General features: G+C 56.0%; 5 protein-coding genes across 5 annotated transcripts; 2 read left to right on the forward strand and 3 right to left on the reverse strand.

Annotated features, from left to right (window-relative positions):
- Positions 1-1822: 1822 nt before the first annotated feature.
- Positions 1823-4270, forward strand: HRG_11783 (uncharacterized protein; the record flags this gene model as incomplete). Its single annotated transcript, XM_044870253.1, has 4 exons — positions 1823-2780; positions 2826-3049; positions 3259-4108; positions 4248-4270. 4 exons carry the CDS (start codon positions 1823-1825, stop codon positions 4268-4270), a joined length of 2055 nt encoding a protein of 684 aa, XP_044714748.1.
- Positions 4271-5645: 1375 nt separating this feature from the next.
- On the reverse strand, positions 5646-6764 carry HRG_11784 (serine carboxypeptidase domain-containing protein; the record flags this gene model as incomplete). The annotated part of the gene is made up of 2 exons (XM_044870254.1): positions 5646-6518; positions 6627-6764. 2 exons carry the CDS (start codon positions 6762-6764, stop codon positions 5646-5648), a joined length of 1011 nt encoding a protein of 336 aa, XP_044714749.1.
- A 2471-nt stretch (positions 6765-9235) lies between these two features.
- Positions 9236-10524, reverse strand: HRG_11785 (uncharacterized protein; the record flags this gene model as incomplete). The annotated part of the gene is made up of 2 exons (XM_044870255.1): positions 9236-9938; positions 10073-10524. The coding sequence occupies 2 exons, from the start codon at positions 10522-10524 to the stop codon at positions 9236-9238; spliced, it is 1155 nt and encodes a 384-aa protein (XP_044714750.1).
- Positions 10525-12744: 2220 nt separating this feature from the next.
- HRG_11786 (uncharacterized protein) lies at positions 12745-15555 on the reverse strand (the record flags this gene model as incomplete). Its single annotated transcript, XM_044870256.1, has 1 exon — positions 12745-15555. The coding sequence occupies one exon, from the start codon at positions 15553-15555 to the stop codon at positions 12745-12747; it is 2811 nt and encodes a 936-aa protein (XP_044714751.1).
- A 4590-nt stretch (positions 15556-20145) lies between these two features.
- On the forward strand, positions 20146-21499 carry HRG_11787 (GAG-pre-integrase domain-containing protein; the record flags this gene model as incomplete). Its single annotated transcript, XM_044870257.1, has 6 exons — positions 20146-20225; positions 20282-20364; positions 20464-20626; positions 20679-20863; positions 20961-21346; positions 21404-21499. The coding sequence occupies 6 exons, from the start codon at positions 20146-20148 to the stop codon at positions 21497-21499; spliced, it is 993 nt and encodes a 330-aa protein (XP_044714752.1).
- Between the last annotated feature and the right edge of the window lie 543 nt (positions 21500-22042).

Genomic DNA, 22042 nt, shown 5'->3' on the forward strand with positions numbered 1-22042 from the left:
TCCTGGCTGGCTTTTCGAGTGGAGAGTATGTCCGAGGCAGTCAATTGGCAAGAAAAGTCGGTGACTATCTGCAATCGCGTGGACTGGGAAAGGCAGATGACAAGATGCGACTAGGTCGAGGCGCCACACAGAAATAGTTTGAATTTGGATTAATCAGAGCTGAATACCAATCTACTAGATCGTCTCGCAACACCGGTTTTGCGAAAGTTGGGAGGCCTCCAAGCGGGTGAGACAAAATTCCAGCCCACGCCCCGACCGATAGTCAAAAGTCCCTTGATCAGTGATTGGCTAGCTTCCCGGTCGGTTCCGGTTGTTCGGGTAGTGCCGCTTCATGCCGTCACACTTTAGTCCCAATTGACTCCGCGTATATTATAGACAGTCTCTATTCGTACGCACCCAAATCTCAATCCGTACGCACCCCCCCACTTTCAGCCACGAGTTAGCCGCAGAGCGGCCGACATCGCACCATTTGTTGTCGGAAGAAACACAGACATCAGATATGTGTCAATTGCAGCGCACCTGTTGGAGCGCGTTCCACTTTTGCCTGCATGGCGCAATGGTCTTCGCAACACCGGGCACCTGTTGGAGCGCGTTCCACTTTTGCCTGCATGGCGCAATGGTCTTCGCAACACCGGGCTCATAACTGTTGCGAAGACCATTGCGCCATGCAGGCAAAAGTGGAACGCGCTCCAACAGGTGCGCTGCAATTGACACATATCTGATGTCTGTCTTTCTTCCCGACAAGATGGCCTCTACTTTTTCTAGCATGTACGCCATGTATGGCTCGCCCCAATGGTCCAAAATGCACTCACGGTCCGTGAGAATATCCCGTTATGCATGAAAGCGTTATCGACTTAAGGGCTGAGACTTTTCGATGCAAAGAAAATGCCGGGCCTGGTAATCTGAGAACCACTGTGCGGGTGAATTGACATAATGTCATTGCTGCAACTCTCCTAATCCGTTGCGACAATTATACTATCCTGAACCTTCTCGTTTCCCTTTCCTTTTAAAAATGACGATTTCGAAGCCCTTTCATCTTTGTTCTGCTCGTCCGAACCCCCGAATTTGAACTGACTCGTGTAGGTATACTACACCACTTTCCCTGTTGACGGATAACTCGAGATCGAGCCGAAACAACACTTCTTCTCGGTTTCAATCGTGGCTGTTGCTGCTGAGAGTCCGCCACGTCTTGTTCCTCGAGATTGGGACCTAGCTCGAACTCTGAGAAATTTCGCCGCGCTGATCTTTGAACGCCACTTTTCGTTGAGGCCTGCGGAGCGCTCTGTTGTTCCAGCGCTGCGCGCTCGTTGCCCAATGGTCCACTGTTCTGTGGACGACCCTGAGCCATCCCCATCGGGGGAGGCTGTATTTGGAGGAGCGGATCATCTATATTTCATGGTCTTTTTATATGCTAAAATGGAACCAAGTTCTCCCTTTTTAGAGGTTCATTCCGAAGAGCTAGCTCCAAGAGTTTGTGAGCACTACTTCATCGATAACGGTCAAGTTGAGCTTACAGATCTGCGATGTCGGCCGCCCTGTGGCTGGCTTGTGGCTGAAAGTGGGGGGGTGCGTACGGATTGAGATTTGGGTGCGTACGAATAGAGACTGTCTTCATTTGTGTATAAAGAGCTGCACAATTCCGTGCGTTCATTCACTCGCTTCTTGTTCTTTAGATAATTCTCATCAATTGCCTGATGCCATCTCTGATCCGTGTGGAGCCAAATATCTGACATATGATTACTAGTCTCATGGCAGGCATCCGTTCTCTCTGCAAGCGCCGCTAGATCGCCATCATTCAAAGCGCAGTAAAAGCCTTTAAGCCATGGACCATCTACCACAGCTCCAAAAGAGATCTAGCTTCCGCGTTGAAGTCCGTTTTCTTGAAGATGCCCGTTTTGCCTATGATCGCAACGGCCTTGAAGGCTTTCCCAGGCGATGCAAATTCACATTCGCAAAGCCTCACGACCTCCAAACATGCTGGGAGTCGTCGAAATTCTTCCAGTCTTGGCTCTTCTTTGGCACTCTGGACGAGATCTTCAAGGTGTACAACATTACGATCCAGCGGGACGACTTTGTGAGTCGCGCTGAGAATGGCCACGCCACCATCACGACGAAGTGCCTCCAAGACTACATCGCGGCATGGATTGTCTCTGCCAGCCGCGAATATCCCGGCTGCCTCGACAGTTCCAAGCTCCACTCTACTGCAAGAGAGGTCGGGGACTACATCGGCTCCGTCGCTGGCCAAGCGGTCGCCTCTCTCATCCGCGTCGCTCGTCGTGACCCTACTCCCATACCCAGTGCGATGGCAGTGCTACACAACAAGCGGCAGTTATGGAGCGAGGGCATGGAAAGTGCAAAAGTGAGGGCGGCTAGTATCTGGCGCGTGCTGGATACTGCAGCTACTGAATTGCGCAACTTTGGTCCGCTCAGTCGTGGCATTGACGCCGCTGTGTGGGACTCGGTCCTCGTTCTCTGTACTACTCTGCAGACAGCAGCATTCTTTATCTACCGTGCCATTCCACTAGATGCGTCGTTCACAGTCCCCTTCAACAAACTACCGGCGCGGCTCAGCCCTCAAATTTTCCTTGAGAATGGCTGGTGCCCGCGTGAACTGAAAATAATTTCCGACCTCGTGGAAGGCGACCATTGCGCCCTCCTTCTCTGTGCCCAGCTCGACCGCCGTCACAACCTCGACCACAGCAAGTGCAGCGCGGGCAAGTGCGAGGCGTACAAAGTGGACCTGGCGACGTACCAGACCCAGCACCATCAAGACTGCCACGGTTGCGACTTTCTTGGCTTCGACGGGTTCGACTCCGCCGACCCAGCGAGGAGCAAGCTGCTTGAGACTATCATGTGCGATCAATCCCGGCTGTCGCCGTCCCGCCCAACTCCCATGGCAGCGTATTGTGAGGGACAACTGCGGCTTGTCCCCGTGTCCGTCCGGCAGCTGCTCGGTCACCCGTTTGTGGCTATCAGCCACGTCTGGGCGGACGGACTGGGGAATTCAGATGCGAATGCGCTCCCCCGGTGCCAACTTGAGCGTATACAAGTAAGTGACCCAACGTAAATCCAAAAGATAAATGCTCTGCCTCAGTGGTATTTTAATCTAGATCCGTGCTAAGGACTAGAGTCTGGAATATCCATAAGAGTCATCAAGAGATGGTCACATTGAGGGTTCTATTGTACCAATAACTCAATCGGTGGCGAATGTATTAGTGCAGCAACTGGTGAACAGCCGCGCTGACTGCCCCAACGTAGAATCTAGTGGACAAACAATTTCCTAATAAAAAAGGCCCGGTTCCGTTTTGGATGGACACGCTTTGCATCCCAGTGACCAAGGGTAAGCCATCAGTGTACGGGGAGGCAAAGAAGAGTGCAATCAAAAACATGGAGGGCGTTTACAAATCCTCAACCAAGGTCCTTGTCCTGGATCGTACCCTGGCCGGTGTGCTCTCTCATGACATGTCCAAGGAAGAGATCGGGCTCCGAATCATGTGTTCCGGCTGGGCGCGTCGCCTGTGGACGCTCCAAGAAGGGCTCTATCAGGCCCAGGTTCACTACCAGTTTGCAGACACCACCTACACCTTTAACAATCTAAACAAGGCTGTGCGCCAGACACACGCCTTTCCCGCCCGCAGTGTGACTATTCCGGAGACCCATTTGCTGCGCAAACGCCTTGCTAACCCGCCACAGTGTGCGGCTGACTACGAGCCACTGGCATGCTTCGCGCACAAGGCGCTGAGCTGTTGTTGGACCCGCATCTCGTCCTTCTTCAAGGAACTGGACATCAAGTACAGCCAGCCAGACCCTAAATGGTTCCCAGGCATGCAGCTCGTTCCTGGCATGACCGTTTTAGTCCCACGTGCAATGCGGACAATCGCATACCGCACTACCAGCCGCAGCGAGGATGAAAGCCTTATTCTCGCTAGCCTCACCAACTGGCGTGCCGGCTCCGTCGAGCCTCTGATCGAAGTGCCAGCGGAGGAGCGCATGCGAGTCTGTTTTAAGACGTTCGCCCTTGTGCCCAGCCAGCTTATCTTCCTCGACCAGAAACGCTACGAGGACACTGGCGCACGTTGGATTCCGAAGTCTCTACTTGCCCAGTCCAGTGAGGGAACCAACCCGCTCCCCTACGAGCACGCCATCATCTCAGATGAGTTCTCCTGGCCGTCCCCCCGCGGCATCACGGCAGAGTACCCTTCCTTCCGCCTGACCTTGCCTCCGGGCTGGAGCCCCTCGAACGGCAGCCAAACTGTCCGGCTTCATCTAGCGGGAAATCTTTACCTGGGTTTTGTCCACGAAGCAGGCTCACAGAATGCACCTGGCCCTTTGTCGTCCAACCTCGCCCTCGTCGTGCCGCGTTCCATAATCGCCGGTCCCTGGAAGTGTGTCGCCGCGCTCGTATCTATCCTGAACGCGAACCTGCCTATTCGCCAAAGGAGGAGCTCGGGAGTTACGGCTGGGTTGTTAACGCGTGGTCGCAACGCGCTTGCAGATTATCACGATAAAAGCAGGATGATGGGCCGTCATGAAGCACTTCTAGACCTAGAGCGCGTGCCTGAGGGGCGAAGTACGGACGAAACGCTGCCTAGGCTGGGTGCTATGCCTATGACGGAGTTCTTGACGCTGGAGAAAAATATACCGTGGCGGATTGGGTGATGCAACTGGTTGGCAGCATCAAGACCAACCAGCAATATCGCAAAGCCATGAGGCTTCCGCAAAGATATAACAAGCAGAGCTTGTCACGAAGAGTAGGGCCAAATAGGCATAAAGTTAGTATTTCAGAATCGTCCGGTGCTGCTCCATTTTTCCTTGTGTCCGCTGTGTCTGTTCCTTCCTTCCTTCCTCGCCTTTTATTCCTGGCCACAATCTCGATCTTCTCCGTCTGCCTCACACCTCCGTCAATTACGGAGGACGATAGGGGACACTGTTGCAAAACTCACTTTTGGGTCTAGGCTCCCTGGCCCCGGTCATATGAGTACCTCGGGTTGGTGTGGAAAATGTACCGCGGACTAGCAGCGGGCCCGCACGTTGACGCTCCTTGAGTCCGTTCACTACCCTCCGGAGGCGGCGATGGTCCAGCGCCATGGTCTTTCGCTTCCCAGGGCTCTTCTCAGCTGTCTCGTCGAAAGAGGCCAAGCGGGATGTTGCAATCAGCGACAGGCCATATCAGTTATTCTAGCAGAAGTGCTGTTGGGATGTGCATCTCACTTTTGGCTGGATGATCCATTCGACACGGGAGCTGGTCCTGGAGCGGCAGCAAGCTCGTAGTTGTTGTGATGCGCAGCAGTACACCAGGTAAGGTGCCGATTCAGCCCCTAAAAGACACGTACAGCATCAATAGAGAGACCTACAGATTCAAATTGATCAATGGCTCGTCACTCTTAGCAGGCAGAAAATCCTTCACCCTTTGCGCAGTCCCAACACGCAGCGCCAGTACTGTTCCTTGCGCGTAAGCGAAACAGGTATACACTTTTGACGAAATTTAACTTGGGCACATTCATTCCCAGGGCCTTTAATGCCTCGTGTGACGCGGGGACGGGATCGGGTGGGAGGAAATAAAGAACTAAAATTGAAAGAGAACAGTCTCTGTCAATATTGTTGTACTACGAAAGGAAAATTATCCTAATTCACTGGCGGCACTCTCAGGAGTAATACCTTCCCGAACGAGCAGTATTGATCCTATCCCTGGTTCGGTGGCAGCAGCCGCCCTTGCGGGAGTGCGCAACCAAGGCCTTGGCGTACTCGTCGCGCGTGATGCCGGCGATGCCGAACGGGTTCCTGTCGTAGGCGTACTCGGGATACGACTGTTCCTGGACGAGCAGGTCGATGCAGCCGTTGACGATGCCGAGGTTGGTGAGGTTGAGCGTCTTGGCGCCGCGCAGGGCCCCCTTTCGGACCCGCGCGTTCTGCTCCTGGATGTAGGCCGAGAAGCTGGGCCCGTACCTCCCGCCGTACGACTCGGTGAAGATGCTGATGGAGCCGTCGGTGGGCCGGTGCGCCAGGAAGTCGTGCGTCCACACCTGGAGAAAGTTCCAGTACTGCCGGGCCGCGTTCTCGGTCGTGTTGGCCGTCGACGCCGTGTCCTGGCTGCTGAAGACGCCGGGGAACACGGTGCGGTCCGCCCGAGGATCCCCGGCCCCGGGCCCGAGGCCGGTGATGCTGCCGTTCTTGGGGTGGAAGACTCCCGGCGTAGGGAAGTCGTAGCTGAAGCCGGTGTGGAGCGGCTGGTCGACGTAGAGCATGTTGAACTCTCTGTTCCACGACCACTCCCTCGGGCTCGTCTTGAGGTTGCCGTCCACCTGGCACGGCCCGTGCTCGGTGAAGAGGCCAAACATGGACGACCCGCCGGGCCCGCCGTTGACCCAGAGGACCAGCGGCGAGTCCTGCGGCTTCGTCTGGGCCTCGAAGTACCAGAAGAAGGTGTGGACGGGGTAGTCGTGCCGAAACTCGCGCATCGTGTTTGGCGGGAAGTTGACGTAGCCGGCATACGACTTTGCGTTGCCACATATCTCTGCCTACGCGGACGCACCCCGTGTTGCGAGGGTTAGAAGCCGCCAGCTGCCCGGAGGGGGTCTACGCGGGGAGGGTCTACGCGGGGACAGGACGGGTTCCCTGGAGCGCACCGGAACTTCTTTGTAGGACACGTCGGCGCCCTTGAGCAGGGTCGAGGGGATCTTCCTGACGCCCTCTGGCTTTGGGGGCCGGTGCGCCGCGGCCAGCCCGTCGAGGCCCAGCAGCACCAGGCCCGGTGTCCAACGCATGATGGAGGTGTTGATTGGCGAGGACGACGGCCCGTCCAAGACTCGGCGGAGGAGGGAGAGATGGGCAGAGTCGACAGAGCGTGTTGTGTGTGTTGTGTGTGTGTGTGTGTGTGTGTGTGTGTGTGTGTCGATGTGTCGACGGTCGAGAGCGGGAGTGAGGCCCTTCTTGGAGGCAGCGGCGACACACAACCCTTGGCCCGAGACTCCCTCCCGGTGGGCCGAGAGGAAGCCGACGGCTATTGTTGGTCCATTCCAGCGGCTGGGCGCCGCGTGAGGGGGAGGAGATGGGGGAGGAGATGCACAATGGCGTCCAATGTCGTGCTTGCTGACCTCCCCGACGGCCTGTCTCACTCCGGGCCGCGGGACTGGGCGCGCGATGCAGCTCTATGACGCCACTCGGCAGACGCCAGCTGCTCGTGTCCAGTCGCGAGTCACCTTCTTGTCTCCTCCGTCTCCCTCCGTCCCCCCTCACCACCCCCTTTATGTGAACATATGTGCGCCAGCAGTCACCGCCTCGCCGCTCCCACCCCCAAAGGGACTCGGGCATGCTGCTGCTGCGAGTAATCAAACATGCACTCCTGATTTTCAAACATGCACTCCGACTTAAACCCCATTTGGAAGAGAGCCCCACCAAAATTTGGCGCGGCGCGTTCCCAACGCCGTGGCCGCCGCGGCTGCCGCCCGGTCGCATTCAATCAGCATTTAATTATCACCAACGCTGGAAGCTGCGTTCCTTGGAGTCGTTCAAATATATCAATACGCCCGGCCCGACCTATTTTCCGATATATATACAATGTGCACACCTTTGACTACCGCCCGTGAGATCAATCAACGCCGTGACTATGACTGTGACGGTGCCGGAGGATCCGTAGGATCCGTCTGATCCGTCTGACGCGGCGGAGGACGAGGCACGTAAGGGACGAACGTATGCCCGGCCTGCCTACCAAAATTGTATGGCGCCGTGTCCTCTGATCCCCTGGCTGTCGGGCAGGCTCCTTGCCGTCCCTTGCGACTGTACCGGCGGCTGTGCCCACAGGCAGCTATCGTGATGTCCCTGTGCCGAGGGGGGCGGCCCCTGCTGCCACTGTGAGGGCGTAGGTGGCATCGGGTAGACGTACGATGCCGCCGGCGGCGCCTGTGTGTATACAGGCACATGTGTTGTAGGCGGTGGCATTACGTAGTACCCCTGTGAGCCCGGCGGCGCCTGTGGAAGTGAGGGCATCGTCTGTTTGTATTCATGTTGCGATCGGTCGAATTCATCGTGACGGTTGTGCGGTAGGCGGCGGCGGCGGTGGCGGCGTTGGTGTGGTGTGCTGAATAGTTGGTGATAGCTTCAAAACGATGGCTTCAAAACGAACGAACGTGTGTGCAGAGGTGGCCTCGGGCGCCGGCGGCAAGCCGCGGCGGCCACGGCGTTGGGAACGCGCCGCGCCAAATTTTGGTGGGGCTCTCTTCCAAATGGGGTTTAAGTCGGAGTGCATGTTTGAAAATCAGGAGTGCATGCTTGATTACTCCTTCCAAATGGGGTTTAAGTCGGAGTGCATGTTTGAAAATCAGGAGTGCATGTTTGATTACTCTGCTGCTGCTGCGTGAGAAATCTCGGCGCCTGTGAACCGACGTAAGCAATTCCCGCATGCAGAGTAACATGAATGTGCGGAGCAGATGAAGCGGCCCCGGCCCCTCCGTCCCGGCTCATGGCAGGGACCGCTTACTTCGTACGTGCAGCCGTCGTGTAAACGCTGGATTGGCTGGGGATACACCAATTATTCACGGTCAACATACCGTGTGCGCCGGGCCAGCACTCACTGGTGCCAGGACTGGTCGAACAAGCAGGGCCGCATGTTCATCCCCGGCTGCGCAAGGGATCGCGACGGGGGTTGGACCGTCGATGGGCAGCTTTTACCTGAGCACAGGTCAGCCGGCGTTCGCAGACACGGCCTGCATGTAAGAGCCGTGTGCATTATAGATCCCACACCGGCTCCGGGATGGGCGAGCACCGCTTCAACCGTGAATGGCCACTCGAAACGCGCAGCTGTCGTCATTTCTTCCCGATCATTGTGCGCGTTTCGATGCTCTATACGTCAGCCCATGACACTGGCCTCCATTGTCGACTTTTAGCCCCTCTGCCTCGCTCTGGGATTGTGAAGTCGAGACGATCCTGTCGTGGACTGCGAGCTGCAGTTCTCGACAAGCCGCATCGGTGGCTCGGGTATCACACACAGCCTCCGCACTTCACGCCTATATATATAACTAACAAGGGGTTCTTGTACAGACCAGTCCTGGTCGTGGAGGCTTTTTCCCGAGGCCTTGATGGCATGGCGCTGAATGTTTCCTTCGCCGTGTATGTTCGCCCCCTGCGTCGCCGTAAAACCTCAGTCTTCGCCCTCTCCAGACCCAACAGAGGCCTTCCCACCTGATGAGTCGAGATCTTCCAACCCAATCAAGGACCATGAAGCTCGTCAAGTCCCTCGCTATCCCCGACCAAAGCGCAAGCCTGACCACCGCCTCGTTTGAGTCTCGTTGGCGTTGCCAGGCAGCCCGCCGCCGGCACCCGTACGGCTCTCCTGAAGCTCAAATACTTGGTCCGCGGTCCCGGCATCGAGCTCGTGGCGCTCACTGGCCTCCAGCTCTGACCTGCCGTGTCTAGGATCAGGCCGCGCCGCGCCGTCCAGCTCCGGCTTGGTCCAGCCTGCTGCCGCCGCATCCGCTTCGTGACGTTTCCTCCGCCGATTCCAGAGCAAGGCGACGGCCACGCCCAGGAGTGCCATCAAGCCGACGGCGCCAACCGCGATGCCCGCAATCGCGCCTCCGTGAGGGACTGTGGCTCGGGCTTGCCCTGAATCCTGCGCGCTTCCGCCCCGTGGGCCACCGTTCTGTGATCCTGTCGTCGTCGTCATCGTCAAGGAGGCTGGAACATCATGGGGGCGGCGGTTGAGCTGAATGGTCGGCGCGTACAGCTTGACGGTCATGAAAGAGACGGGCATTATGCTCGTCCGCCCGCTCAAGGTAGAGGTGAGCGTGATGACATAGCCGGCGTCGGTCCCGGTCATCTCCTCGAGCGTCGAGTTGCCCGAGCAGGACCACTGTTTGTGCATGGCATCGAACTTGCTGACGGCGGAGGTGCAGTAGACGACGGGAGGAGACGGAGGGATATTCACCATGTAGTCGAAGCCACTAACAGCAGGAGTGTCAGTTACTACATGTGCGACCCGAGCCAAAGGCGGGCATAGGCGCCCGGGAACCGCTCATGCCCGGGAACAGCTCATGCCCGAGGAACCGCTCATGCCCGAGGAGTCGATCATGCTTACATGGGACAGCATACATAGGCGCTCTCATCGGGCAGAAGCGTCGACACGACGATGCCGTTGATGTAGAGGTAGTTGCTCGATGTATTGGATGCCGTCGCGCTCGCCACCGTCCGCCAGCTCGTCGGACACTCGAGCCCCGGCGAGAAGAAGATGCCTCGACCTTGGAACTTTCTATACCTACTGTAGTGAGGCAAGCACGGAACGAAAGACGCCGACGGGCAGATGGAGTGGGCGCTCCTGAAGTCGGTGACGAAGATGCTCAGGTCCTGGGCATAGTCGAATCCCCCTTGGTCCAGCGTGCCGAACACGGCCGAGTCCAGCGTCCGGTCGAAGCATCGCGAGGGCGCGCCAAAGGCCGTCGTCAGCGGGCCCGCGTTCTTGCGCGTTATCGTGGACCGACTCGTCTCGGCCCTCGTCGGTGTAGGCGTAGAAGTCGGCAGGACGGAGGCCATATTCTCGCACCTCGAGACGCCAGGCCGCCGGCGTCCATGTGAAGAGATGTCGCCGCGCACAGTGAGTGACGGCTTCAGAGGCCTGGTTGCTTCTCTGGTCCGACCGACTCCTCCGTTTGGCTGCGCCTGATTGCCTTCCGCTGCAGCCTGCGAGCGAGGGCCCGGGCCCAGGCCCAGCTGCGTGAGCAGCAGACTCAAGCAGGGATGAGGCTGCAGGACAGCAGCGGCGTGTCCGGGGTGCTTATTGGCCCCCTGAGAAAGCCATGCCGGTTAGCGACGAATGGATGTGTGATGATACCTATTCTCGCCCCCCCCCCTTTCTCCACGGCCTCCCATATTTCCACACATGTACCGGCTTGGAGATTGTACAACGCCGCCGGAGGGGGACGGTATCGGCCCTGCTATGTGATTAGAGCCTTGGACGGAGTCGGGCCTTGAAGCCGGGCCAGTGAAATCCCGTATACGGCATGTGCTCTGCGAGTTGCCGGCTGATGTGAGAACGCAGCCCCCCGGGGTAGTCAAAGCACAGGCACCGAACTGTTCCTGCTCATGATGCTATCTGAGGAGGTTGAAGAGTGACTGGGCACCATGGAGAGACCGAGTCGAGCAAGCATGTCTGTGCTTCGCAAGTCGTACTCTGTAAACAATGTCTATTTAGGCGTATTGGACGAATCCCATGTATTTGGTGCTCAAGCACAGCTGAACGCAAGGGCTCGGGGAAGGGGGGGGGGCCGGACAGGCGCAGAAGAATAGAGTTGCGTCTGCCGAAAGATCAAATGCTAGCATGCGGGCTGCTGAAGAGGGATAAACCGATCAACATGAGTCTGCAGGCCAGCTGGCCGGGGGTGCGCGCGGGCCTGGATCGGTGAGGGAAACAAAGAAGATGTCGTCGGGTGTTAGCTAGCGATCCTTCCAGGATCAGCAATAAATACACCCTTACGCCCCGGCACTGTGAGAACAGCGGCACATCAACAAGAGGGTGCTGGGACCTGTGTCACACAGCACCTGATAATCCAGCTTGTGGACGGTCAAGCCGGGGGGAGGGGGGGGGGGCTCACCCGCAAAGCGTCAAGCCTTATCGTTTGCTCCTCAAAAAAAGAAGACCTCGTAGTTGTAAAGTAAGTATCTGTATGTATGTACAGATGTCTGTATATACTGTATGTAGGATCCGGGGCTGAAAATGGTGGCACATCCTGAAGCAGCCTGGGACAGGGCGGCGCTCGTGGGGGCCAAAGCCGGGCATCCAAGTCCAGTGCTATTGATTAACCCACCTGACCCCTTTAGCACTGGACGGAAATGCAACGCGCCTGACTAGCTCGTCTAAAGAAGCCATCGCGCTTACTTGGCCATCAGAAATGCCGCGCATCTTGAGGCGGTGGCCAAGAGTAGGAACCCATCCGGGATGAAGCAAGCGACGTCAGGCGCATGTTGGCAGACGCTGGTTGGTTGACCAGAAGGTTAAACGACCAGGGTAGCAATGACCGGTCTGCCGATTTGCATGAGTCTTATGATGAATAGTTATCAAAACTTGGCAATGTCGAACATGATAACCTGGAGCGCCGGTATTATAAGACAAAAGGCAGCTAGTATATACCCCTGCGATACGGGCATCCGCGGAATACGTGCTTTGACCAGCCGTGCGTGCGGGGGCCCAGCTGCCATAGTACCAACGAGTCAAGGCAATCGTGACGATGAGAGAGTCGCAGAGGGTTAGGTTCGAACTGTTATAATACTACAAGAACAACCCAACTCCAGTGAGGGCCTCCCAGCTTAAGCGAGGGGCAAATATGCAGTATAGCGACAGGGAAGGCAGCCCCTGTGCGATGGGCACAAAGGGATCGTGGACGCCGAACGTGCAAGATGTCTGAATCGTCATTTAGGCATCGGGCCTGAATCTAGGGCACGATATCTTTCATATCTGTCGACCAGGGTGCGCCGCGTGCAATGCTTAGACCAAGGCACCCAAGGGACGCAACATGCACCAGATACGCAGGCCAGGATCGAACAAAAGAAATAGATTTATGCGTCAATATGTGATATGTTGGATGACCTATTAAACCCTATGTTCAACTGCCGCGTCCCGAGAAACAAACCAAAATGGAGGGCGGCGCGAATTATTGGTATCACGCCCAGAATACCGATCATGATCGATGGCTTATGGTCGCACAGACCATGTTGAAGTCAAAAAGGGATCGAACTCTACATCGTAGCCACACCTCGCTACAAGAAAAGGAAGGCGACAACACCGGCAAGGACGTTGAAGGCAACAGTAACACGGCCCGAAGAGCCGGTGACTTTGCTGGAGCTGGTACCAGCGACGGTGCCGTTGGTAGGGCGGCCCTGGTTACCGGCGGCGGGAGCGGCAGGCGCGGGGGCGGCAGGCGCAGGGGCAGCAGCGCCGGGGGCGCCGGGGCCAGCAGCAGGCGCGGAGCCAGCGCGGCTGGTGGCCGGGGGGGTGGTGCCATTGTTGGGCTGCTTGGCGATCTGGACGGTGGCCGGGGTCTGGACGTGGCCCTTGACCTCAGGGACTCTGTTGACCGGGGCGACGCCGGAGGGGACGGCGTTGGTCTTGGGGGTCCGATCAGGAGCGGAACCAGAGCCGCCGGCGACAGGAGCAGAACCGGAAACAGAGACTTGCTTGGGAGCGGAAGCAGGGCCGGAAGCAGGGCCGGAGGCAGCGCCGGGGGCAGGGGCCTGGTACGGAGCGGAAGCAGGGACTTCGGCGACAGAAGCAGGGCAAGCGGTCTCCGGCACCTGGTGAGAAGCGGAATCAGGGACAGGGGCGGAAGCGACGGGAGCCATATTGACGGCGGGAGCGTCCTTCGAAGGGCGCGGGATGCATGAGGGCTTGCCTGGGGCGACCTTCTGGGGCTGGCTGAAGTCCTCGACGTGGTGCTCAGCAGGGCTGAGGACCTCGACGTTGACCTTGGACCCGCTGGTGGCCTCGCCAGTGACCTTCGGCTGGCTGGGGGCCTCGCCGTTGACCTTCGGTTGGCTGGTGGTCTCGCCGTTGACCTTCGGTTGGCTGGGGGCCTCGCCGTTGACCTTCGGCTGGCTGGGGGCCTCGCCGTTGACCTTCGGCTGGCTGGTGGTCTCGCCGTTGACCTTCGGTTGGCTGGGGGTCTCGCCGTTGACCTTCGGCTGGCTGGGGGCCTCGCCGTTGACCTTCGGCTGGCTGGTGGTCTCGCCGTTGACCTTCGGCTGGCTGGGGGCCTCGCCGTTGACCATGGGCTCGACGTGAATGTTCTTCGTGCCCTCGGTGACAGTAGTCTTGACCTCGGCAACAGCGTGGGCAATGGCAGCAACAGTGACGGTGCGGACCTTGTCTTCGGCGACAGGGGCCGGGGCAACGCCTGGGACGGGCTTCTGAACAGGTCCGCACTTCTCGGCGACGCAAGTCTGGACGCAGGAGCATTTGGCCTCGGTCTCGCACTGCTTAAAAGCCCAAGTGACGGAGGCAACGGCAGAAGCGGAGGCAGAAGTTGAGACGGAGCCGCTGGCGGGGGCGGCAGGCTGTGCATTGGCGACGAGGTTGTAGCCGCAGTTGCTGCCGGAGCAGGTAGACTTCTTGCAGCTGGAGACGCTGGCGCACTCGTAGATGGTGACGTCGGCCTTGGCGGAAGCTTCGGCCTTGACGGAGACATGACCGTTCTGGACCGTGACGCGGTTGAGACTGCCAGTGTCGCAGACGAGCTCATAGACACCAGGGGCAACCTCAGTGTGGCTGACGGGGAGACCATAGACGTACTGTCCCTGGACCTTGGTGACGACAAGGCCGGCCTGGCTGGGCTCGCAGATTTCGAAGCTGAACTTAACCTCGGCGCTCGCCTCGATGTGGTAGACAGCGCGCCAGCTGACGACATCGGCCCCAGGGGGCATGTAGGTGATGGCACAGAGACCGCCCCGGATGGTGAACTCGAATTCGAGGCTCAACTTGTACAGAGCTTCCACGTGAAGCTTCGAGATGACGCTGCCAGTCGCAGCAGCAGGGGCAATACCAGTGGCCGTGGCAATGGAGGTGGAAGCGCCGATCTTGGTCGACGAGCTCGCGGCATGAGAGCTGGCAACGCCGGCAGGTCCTGAGGGAGCATGGGTTGCATTGCCGCTGTTGCCGCCAATGGACGTGGAAGCGCTGACAGAAGTAGCAAAGCTCGAGGTGACAGTGGTGCCTTTGCCACCAGGAACCTGGGAAGCGGAAGCGCTGGAAGAGCTGGAAGTAACAGAGGTGCCCTTGCCGTCTTTGCCGTCAGGGGTGTTGGAAGCGAAGGCGCTGGCAGAGCTGGCAGAGCTAGAGGTAGCCTGAGCAGCCGAGCTGCCAGTAGAGGCCGAGCCGGAGGCAGAGGCGGAAGAGGACATAGCATGTGTCTTGGACCCAGTCTTGGACCCAGTCTTGGTGTCGGTATGGGCCGAAGGAGTAGCAGTCGTCGACTCCGTCTTGGAGTCGGTATGGGCCGAAGGAGTACCAGTCTTCGACTCCGTCTTGGAGTCGTTATGGGCCGAAGGAGTAGCAGTCGTCGATTCCGTCTTGGCCTCCATCTTGCTCTCCGTGTGGGTGGCGCTCGTGGGTGTGCTCAACTGCGTCGTCGACGTCTGAGTCGTCGAAGTGCTTCTCTCAGGCTTGGGCTTGGACTCGGCAACCTTCTTGCACACAAGGGCCCTGTGGCCTATCCAACAGCCTTTCCAATCGCCAGCCAAGTACGAGGTTTCGCAGTCTTTCCCAGGTAAGGGGTACATGTCTTGTTTCCAATTGTCAGGTGTATTGAGCTTGTCGATGCCAAATTCTTTAGTCGAAGTGTAAACCTCGTATCCTTCAGGAGGATCATGAACGGAGCCGCACTGGTCCCAAATGCAGTGTCGCTTAATATTTCCCACCTGGATCTCGCATCGGCGTTTCCTCTCATATATTTCCGTGTCCAGACCCTGGAATGTTTCGGGGATCGGCTGGGGCACTGGAGCAGGAGGGTTAGGTACGGCAGAGACCGCAGCCGGAGCCGCCACCGCGACGGCAGCGATGGTGCTGGACACGCGCATGATGAGTGAGGGCAAAGTTGCTCGGAATTAAGAGTATTAACGAGTGTAATGAGTCAACCTAATGTCGGGATTAAAGAAGGGGGGTGAGTGAGGGTGAGGGGTAAGCTGGGCGGTGGCTGATGGGGTGAGGGAGAGCAGTTGGAAGGAGATGGTGAGCCTGTCTTATAAGATGTTGTTGGCCATACGTCGAGTGCCCATATTCATACATGATCAAAGTCTTTCCCCCATAGCTTCCGGGAGCCATTCTAGCTGTGCTTACCCAGGGTGGCGGACTCGAGTTCGGATGGGGCATCTCGGGAGCCCTGGTTCCCAGGGTGATGCCTGCGTCGGCCAGGGACAAGATACTCCGATGCGCCTGCGCCCATAACGTCGCTTGACAGCTGCCGGCAAAGAGAGGATCCAAACAAACAACACGAGGGCATGTACTCGGTACCTAGGCACTGTCTGGGCTGGGCATGGCGCCGAGGCCGGCCTCTCGAGCCGAGAGGGGAGGGGAGGGAGGGGAGGAGCACAGATTGCGGGCAATGCATTATTTCCCCTGGAGCCGGCCGGGGCCTTGCAAGGCGGAGCGACCATCCTTCTTTTGTTTCGTACCGAAGTACCTCGCGTGAGATATGCACCGATGCTAATTTAAAGCGCACGTTGTTGAGAATCTTTTGCCGTGAAGCTCTTTTGTGTTTGTTGCATTGCATGTGGACAAGGGTAGGGAAGGGAAGTTGAAGTGGTTGAAGCCATCGCCGAGCACGGAGAGACGTTGTCCCGCCCAAGGGGAAATCGGCCCGCTCACGTGACCTCTCTGCGGCAGGCAGACAGATCCCTTGGCGTGCAGCAACGACGTGCAAGACAAGCAACGACGTGCAAGCGACGACGTGCAAGCAACGGCAAGGCAAGCAACGGCAAGGCAAGCAACGGCAAGGCAAGGCAAGGCACCCGCCACGGCTTCGAAATCCCAACAACAACAAAACAACATGCATCCAACACGAGTCGTGGCAAACGTCAGTCGGTCGCCGGCCGCCACGTGCCGCCAGCGCCGGATCCGCTTACCTCAGCAAGCTCAGGCCATTAGTAAGGTCATGTGATGTCCTCGAACAAATGGCCTGAGGTCCGTGTCAATGATTTTGGGCGTGAGTCAAGATGAACACAACGCGTGTCCTACAACATGATAGAAAGATAAAACCTGGCCGAGGAAAGCATTACGCCACGCTCAATAGAATCATACACAATTTGAACGGAATTTCTCTACGGTTCGTAGGCTATAGGGTGGAAGAGTGGCTGGGATGATGATTTCGCCAAAGTCTTAGCTCTCCACATACCAGAGTTTTCCACAAGATACACGCATCTGAGTGTTAAAAAAATATATTCTCGGATAGGGAGTGCCTTAATGAACAGCCCAGTGAAATTAGGAGCATATGTAAAACACGTTGATGTGACCATTGATGGATATGTGAAAAAGGGATACTCCAGAGTCGCGAAAATTGTCGAATAGTCAGTGCGAGTGTTGGACAGAATCCTCAGGCCATTTGGTCGAGGAGCGCATGTGACTTAACGTACCCCACTGCGTCATGCAACGCACTAGCGTCACAAGGATAAAAGACTACCGAGAGAAGGAATTCTCGGAAGCGAGGGGCAAAAATTCACAACGACAGAGAGCACAACGACAGAGACCAAAACGACAGGGTCCACAACGGCAGAGACTACAGCGGCTTGTTATGGACTGGAAAACAGTAGGCGCAATGCAAGATGATCCGTGGGGCTTGGGGTGTTATGCATCAATGTCTTGAATTGTCAATAGCTGAAAACGTCTAGGCCCTATAGGAAATATCCTCCGGGCGAAATAAATCATCATCATCATTATGATTCAATGCGTTCTGGAGTTGCAGCCCGACAGGTGCCGAGGACCGGTGGGGGAGTTCGGGGGGTGGAACCGGGTCCACCACATAAGTAAATTAAGCAGGGGGCCACGGAAATAAAAGGAGGACTGGCCGGTTCCCCCGGGGAATGTCGCAGAGATGATGGATGCCTAGCTGTCAAGGGCATATAAGGCTACACGATTTGTTTGTCAACACATGAGAGATCCTCCTGCAATTCACTTACACATAAGTCGGACGTTTCATTTAGTGATAATTATGCGAGGCGATAGGTTGCTCCTTGCAGAGACTTGACTAAAAAGTCATGTCCTCTTAGCCTAAACATGCGCGGGGTGCATCGCGACAGCAAGGAAGAAAATTAGACGATTTATCGATCACTGGAGGAGTCATGAGTGTGCCGCCGATTGGGCGGGGATAGAGACAAACGTCGCAGCTAAGTGGGTTCTGCGATCCTTTGTAGGCTCAACCGATGGCGGGACGGTTTTATACACCTTAATAATCACGGGGTTAATGCACAAACCATTTGATTTAGTACCCCAAGGACGATAGATGGGGCCTCAACTCCGGCGCGTAAGCTTATCGGGCATTAACGACAAGGTTCCAGGATGTCAAAAGGAAATGAGAGATGCCATGCATATGACGGTTATAGAGAGTCTATTGGCCTTAACCACTGCCTAAGTCAAGGGGACGAAGGTCCCAGTTACATACACAAGAACGGGTTCGGACAGACATTATTGCAGGGATTATCGCGCTAAGCATGGGTTAAAAGCCATCGCGTCTCGACTACAGCCCAAATAGGATAATTGAAGGTAGGTCACCGTGTATCGATACACAGACGAGTCACAAAGAAGCTGTGGGAATGTAGCATATAGCTATAGTAGGATTGTAAGGGAGGTGCGCACACACGCACACGTGACCCTTAGCGTCACGTGTATGGACCTCGGGGATCCGTGTATAAAGGGCACGTAGTGTGCCCCTCATTCCCTTTCCTCCCTTCCTAGCAAGACATCTTGAATACAACCCATTGCGTTACTGCAGTACAGACCTCCCGACACTGATCAGTGATCGATTTGGTCGATCACAGATTGGCAAGGAAGAAGAGATAGAACGCAACCTTCGAAAGCCCAACTACCATATTCCTAGCGATATTGCCCTGGTTGGACCTAGAGGAGGTTTCTATGCTAAGATCAAGGACTCTACGATTACCCGGACCCGGCAACCAACTAGCTCCCGGTAGGCCATTGATAGATCCTTCCAACTTCACTTAACGGTTACATTAAGTGTAAGTGCGTCCACAACGCCGATTCGACAACTACGTGACAGCCCTCACGATTCGACAACTACGTGACAACCCTCACGATGACAAGCACGACCCCAACCCCGAACCCCGCCTCTACGAGGAACGACGCCTTCCTCGACCAAGTAAGGGAATTGGTCCAAAATCTCACGATCCCAAAGACCCAATATCAGGATATCGATCCGACCCGATGGGAGGATGAGATCACGCCCCAAGAGGAAGATAGAATAGCTGTTATGACATATACCGCACGATTTATGTCAGAATGCGAGGAGAACGTACACCTTCATGGCACTAATATCCTTGAATTCTTCCAGGATCACTTCCAACAGTGGACCGAGGCAACGTGGAGAAAGATGCCAAAGGAATTTCGAAGGAGCTACGTTACCTTTTAAAGAGACGTGGTATCTATACAGGAGAAAAGGGTGACCACATCATCCCACAGCTCGTCTTCCTACAGACGATCGATAACCCACCAGCCTGGCCCGACAACGAATTCATGGTAACCCAATTCGATAAAGGAACGGAGGCCTATACAAGAAAAGAGAGACGACTAACGCAGAACCCTCCCACCTCCAACACGGCGGAGCCATCCATGCCGTTAGCCCCTATTCCGACGCTCCCTGCTCCTCCCGCTACGACAATTGCGGAACCGCCCACAACGACTGCTACGCTTCCCAACGAACAATACATCCTACAAGCTATCAGTTCCAGCAACAGAGCATCGTTCTAGCAGAACCCTCTTCTCCCACATCCCTCGAAGCGTACACAACGCTTCCCCCGGCCGACATCCCGAACGGCATCGTCGATGCCAACACACAACAGAAATTCACCAAGATCTGGGACAAAGAGAAGAACTATACGGGGGAACCCTATGACCTTCTCGATGATAAGCTACGCATCTTTATGAGTATCTGTTATAACATTCAGGTCAAGCCGGACCAATTCCACGCTCTTTCCCTCGAATCCTTACTGGCCGAGCCCAAACGTACTACATTGACCACATTAACTGGACCTCAACGTTCCGCAAGGCATACGATAGCATCAAGCAACATTTCGATACGGAAGTTAACCACGTTCACTACTATACTGAATGGACGACTATTTCCTTTAACAAGCTCCGTGCCGATAATGCTACGAAATCCCTACACGAGGTTCTTCAGCTACTCCTTGATAAGCTACAGTTATGCCAACGAGCTCTTGGCAACGCGTATGCAGGAAACGTTCCACTGCGTACAACGCTTATTAATGCATGCCGCGGTGTTCCTGAACTTGAATACGCTTTATTCAAGCCCGCCGAAGGAATCGAGCCCTTTTGCAGATCTTCGCTCTTCCGTTGAGACCCATCTTGCACGCGGAATAGCGCCTCGTTATCTTCAAGGAGGCCCTCAATACCATCAAGACCTCGAGGAACCATCTGATCATATGGATCCCAATGACCACTACTATCTCGATCGAAGATACAACAACAATCGCGGAAGATTTGGTCAGAAGGGGTATAGAAGGTATAGAGGCAACGCTCAACGAGGCAGCTACAACGCTCCACGGGAAGCTTCAATAGTCAACGCTTTAACCGGCCACAAGGCCGTTACGGCCACAACCACCCGTGGAATAAGAAGTGCTTCGTCTGCAATAAGGAAGGATGTTGGTCTACAAAGCACACTGCCGAGGAACGTCAAAGATCCGAGACCAATACGTCGCCCACTGTCACTTCATAGGGATTACCCTCCCAGGACATTAAAGCCTACGTTCTTGACTTTGAAGGTCACGAGATGGATGCCCACGATGATGCTGACGACCCCTGGGACGAGGACGACAATGAAGATAATGACAACAACCCAGAACAGTGGCACACAAGCCAAATGCTCTGCCAGCAAGCCTTCAACCATCTGATCACAGGGAAGACGTGTATAGCACCTCTCAAAACAACGCTACACCTGCTTCCCAATTCATGATAGAGGAGCGCTACTCAAGACTCGATTCCAGGGCATCATAATTGACACAGGCGCCGCGAAGGTTTCCACAGCTGGCTACGACCAATGCATCGCTCTACAACGAGAAGACCCTGCTATAACGCTCGATAAGACTACAGCAGGCCAAGCTTCTATCAAATTCGGCAACGGCGAAGCCATTCTATCCCTCGGCTCTATCGCCCTTAAAACACCTCTCGGAAGGATCACATTCCATATCCTCAAGACCCTACTCCTTCCTCCTCTCTCTCGCTGATATGGATCGCCTAGGCATCTATTTCAACAACCTTACAGACACCATTGTCGGACGAACAACCCTCCCGGTTATCCGCAAATGGGGACATCCTTGGTTCCTCCTACCTAAGACCAACGAGGCCGCTATCGCATTCCTCACGGAGAGCGAGATCCGCACTCTTCATCGTCGATTCGGGCACCCAGCGGTCCCAAGACTTCACAACCTCCTACGGCAAGCTGGCCACAACGATGTGACGATAGATATCCTAGAGAACATCTCGAGATTCTGTCATCACTGTCAAATGCACTCTCAAGCTCCAAGACGCTTCAAATTCACCCTAAAGGATGACCAGGAATTCAACTACGAAATCGTCGCTGATGTGCTCTACCTTGGAACCCCTCAACGCCCCGTCTTGCACGTGGTAGATACAGCAACAGCGTTCCAAGCAGCCAGGTTCCTCCTATCGATGTCAGCAAAGGATACGTGGGAAGCCCTCCGAGCCCTCTGGATAGACACATATCTCGGACCCCCTGATACTATCAAGCACGACGCAGGGACCAATTTTGCCTCCTAGAGTTCCGTAACGAGGCAAAGCTTATGGGGATAACCTGCAAGCAAGTCCCTGTGGAAGCACATTGGTCCGTTGGAAAGGTTGAAAGATATCATGCCCCTCTCCGCCGTGCGTTTGAGATCCTCCACGCAGAAATCGGGACCTTCACATCCCCCGAATCGATCCTTCAAATGGCTATCAAAGCCATCAACGACACAGGGCCAAATGGCATTGTCCCTACGCTCCTAGTCTTTGGCGCCTACCCTCGAATGGCGTTAGATTCGCCCCTTCTGCTACGACCCTGAAAAGGGCTGCCGCAGCCCAGAAGGCGATGAAAATGCTTCGTCAGCTCTCAGCAGAGCGGCAAGTGCAGGGCGCCTTACACACAAAGAACGGACCATCATCAACAGGCGTTATACTATCGCTCCCACTGCAAAGCGAGGTCCGAGTGTGGAGAGAAAAGCTCGGCTGGCAAGGCCCTTTTAAGATTAGTGCAATTGATGGCTCCAATGTCACAATTGATACTATCAACGGACCCCAGACCTTCCGTTCCACCCTTGTGCAGCC

This window comes from Hirsutella rhossiliensis, assembly GCF_020360975.1.
Source record: "Hirsutella rhossiliensis strain HR02 chromosome Unknown scaffold00022, whole genome shotgun sequence".
In the NCBI taxonomy this organism is placed as follows: domain Eukaryota; kingdom Fungi; phylum Ascomycota; class Sordariomycetes; order Hypocreales; family Ophiocordycipitaceae; genus Hirsutella; species Hirsutella rhossiliensis.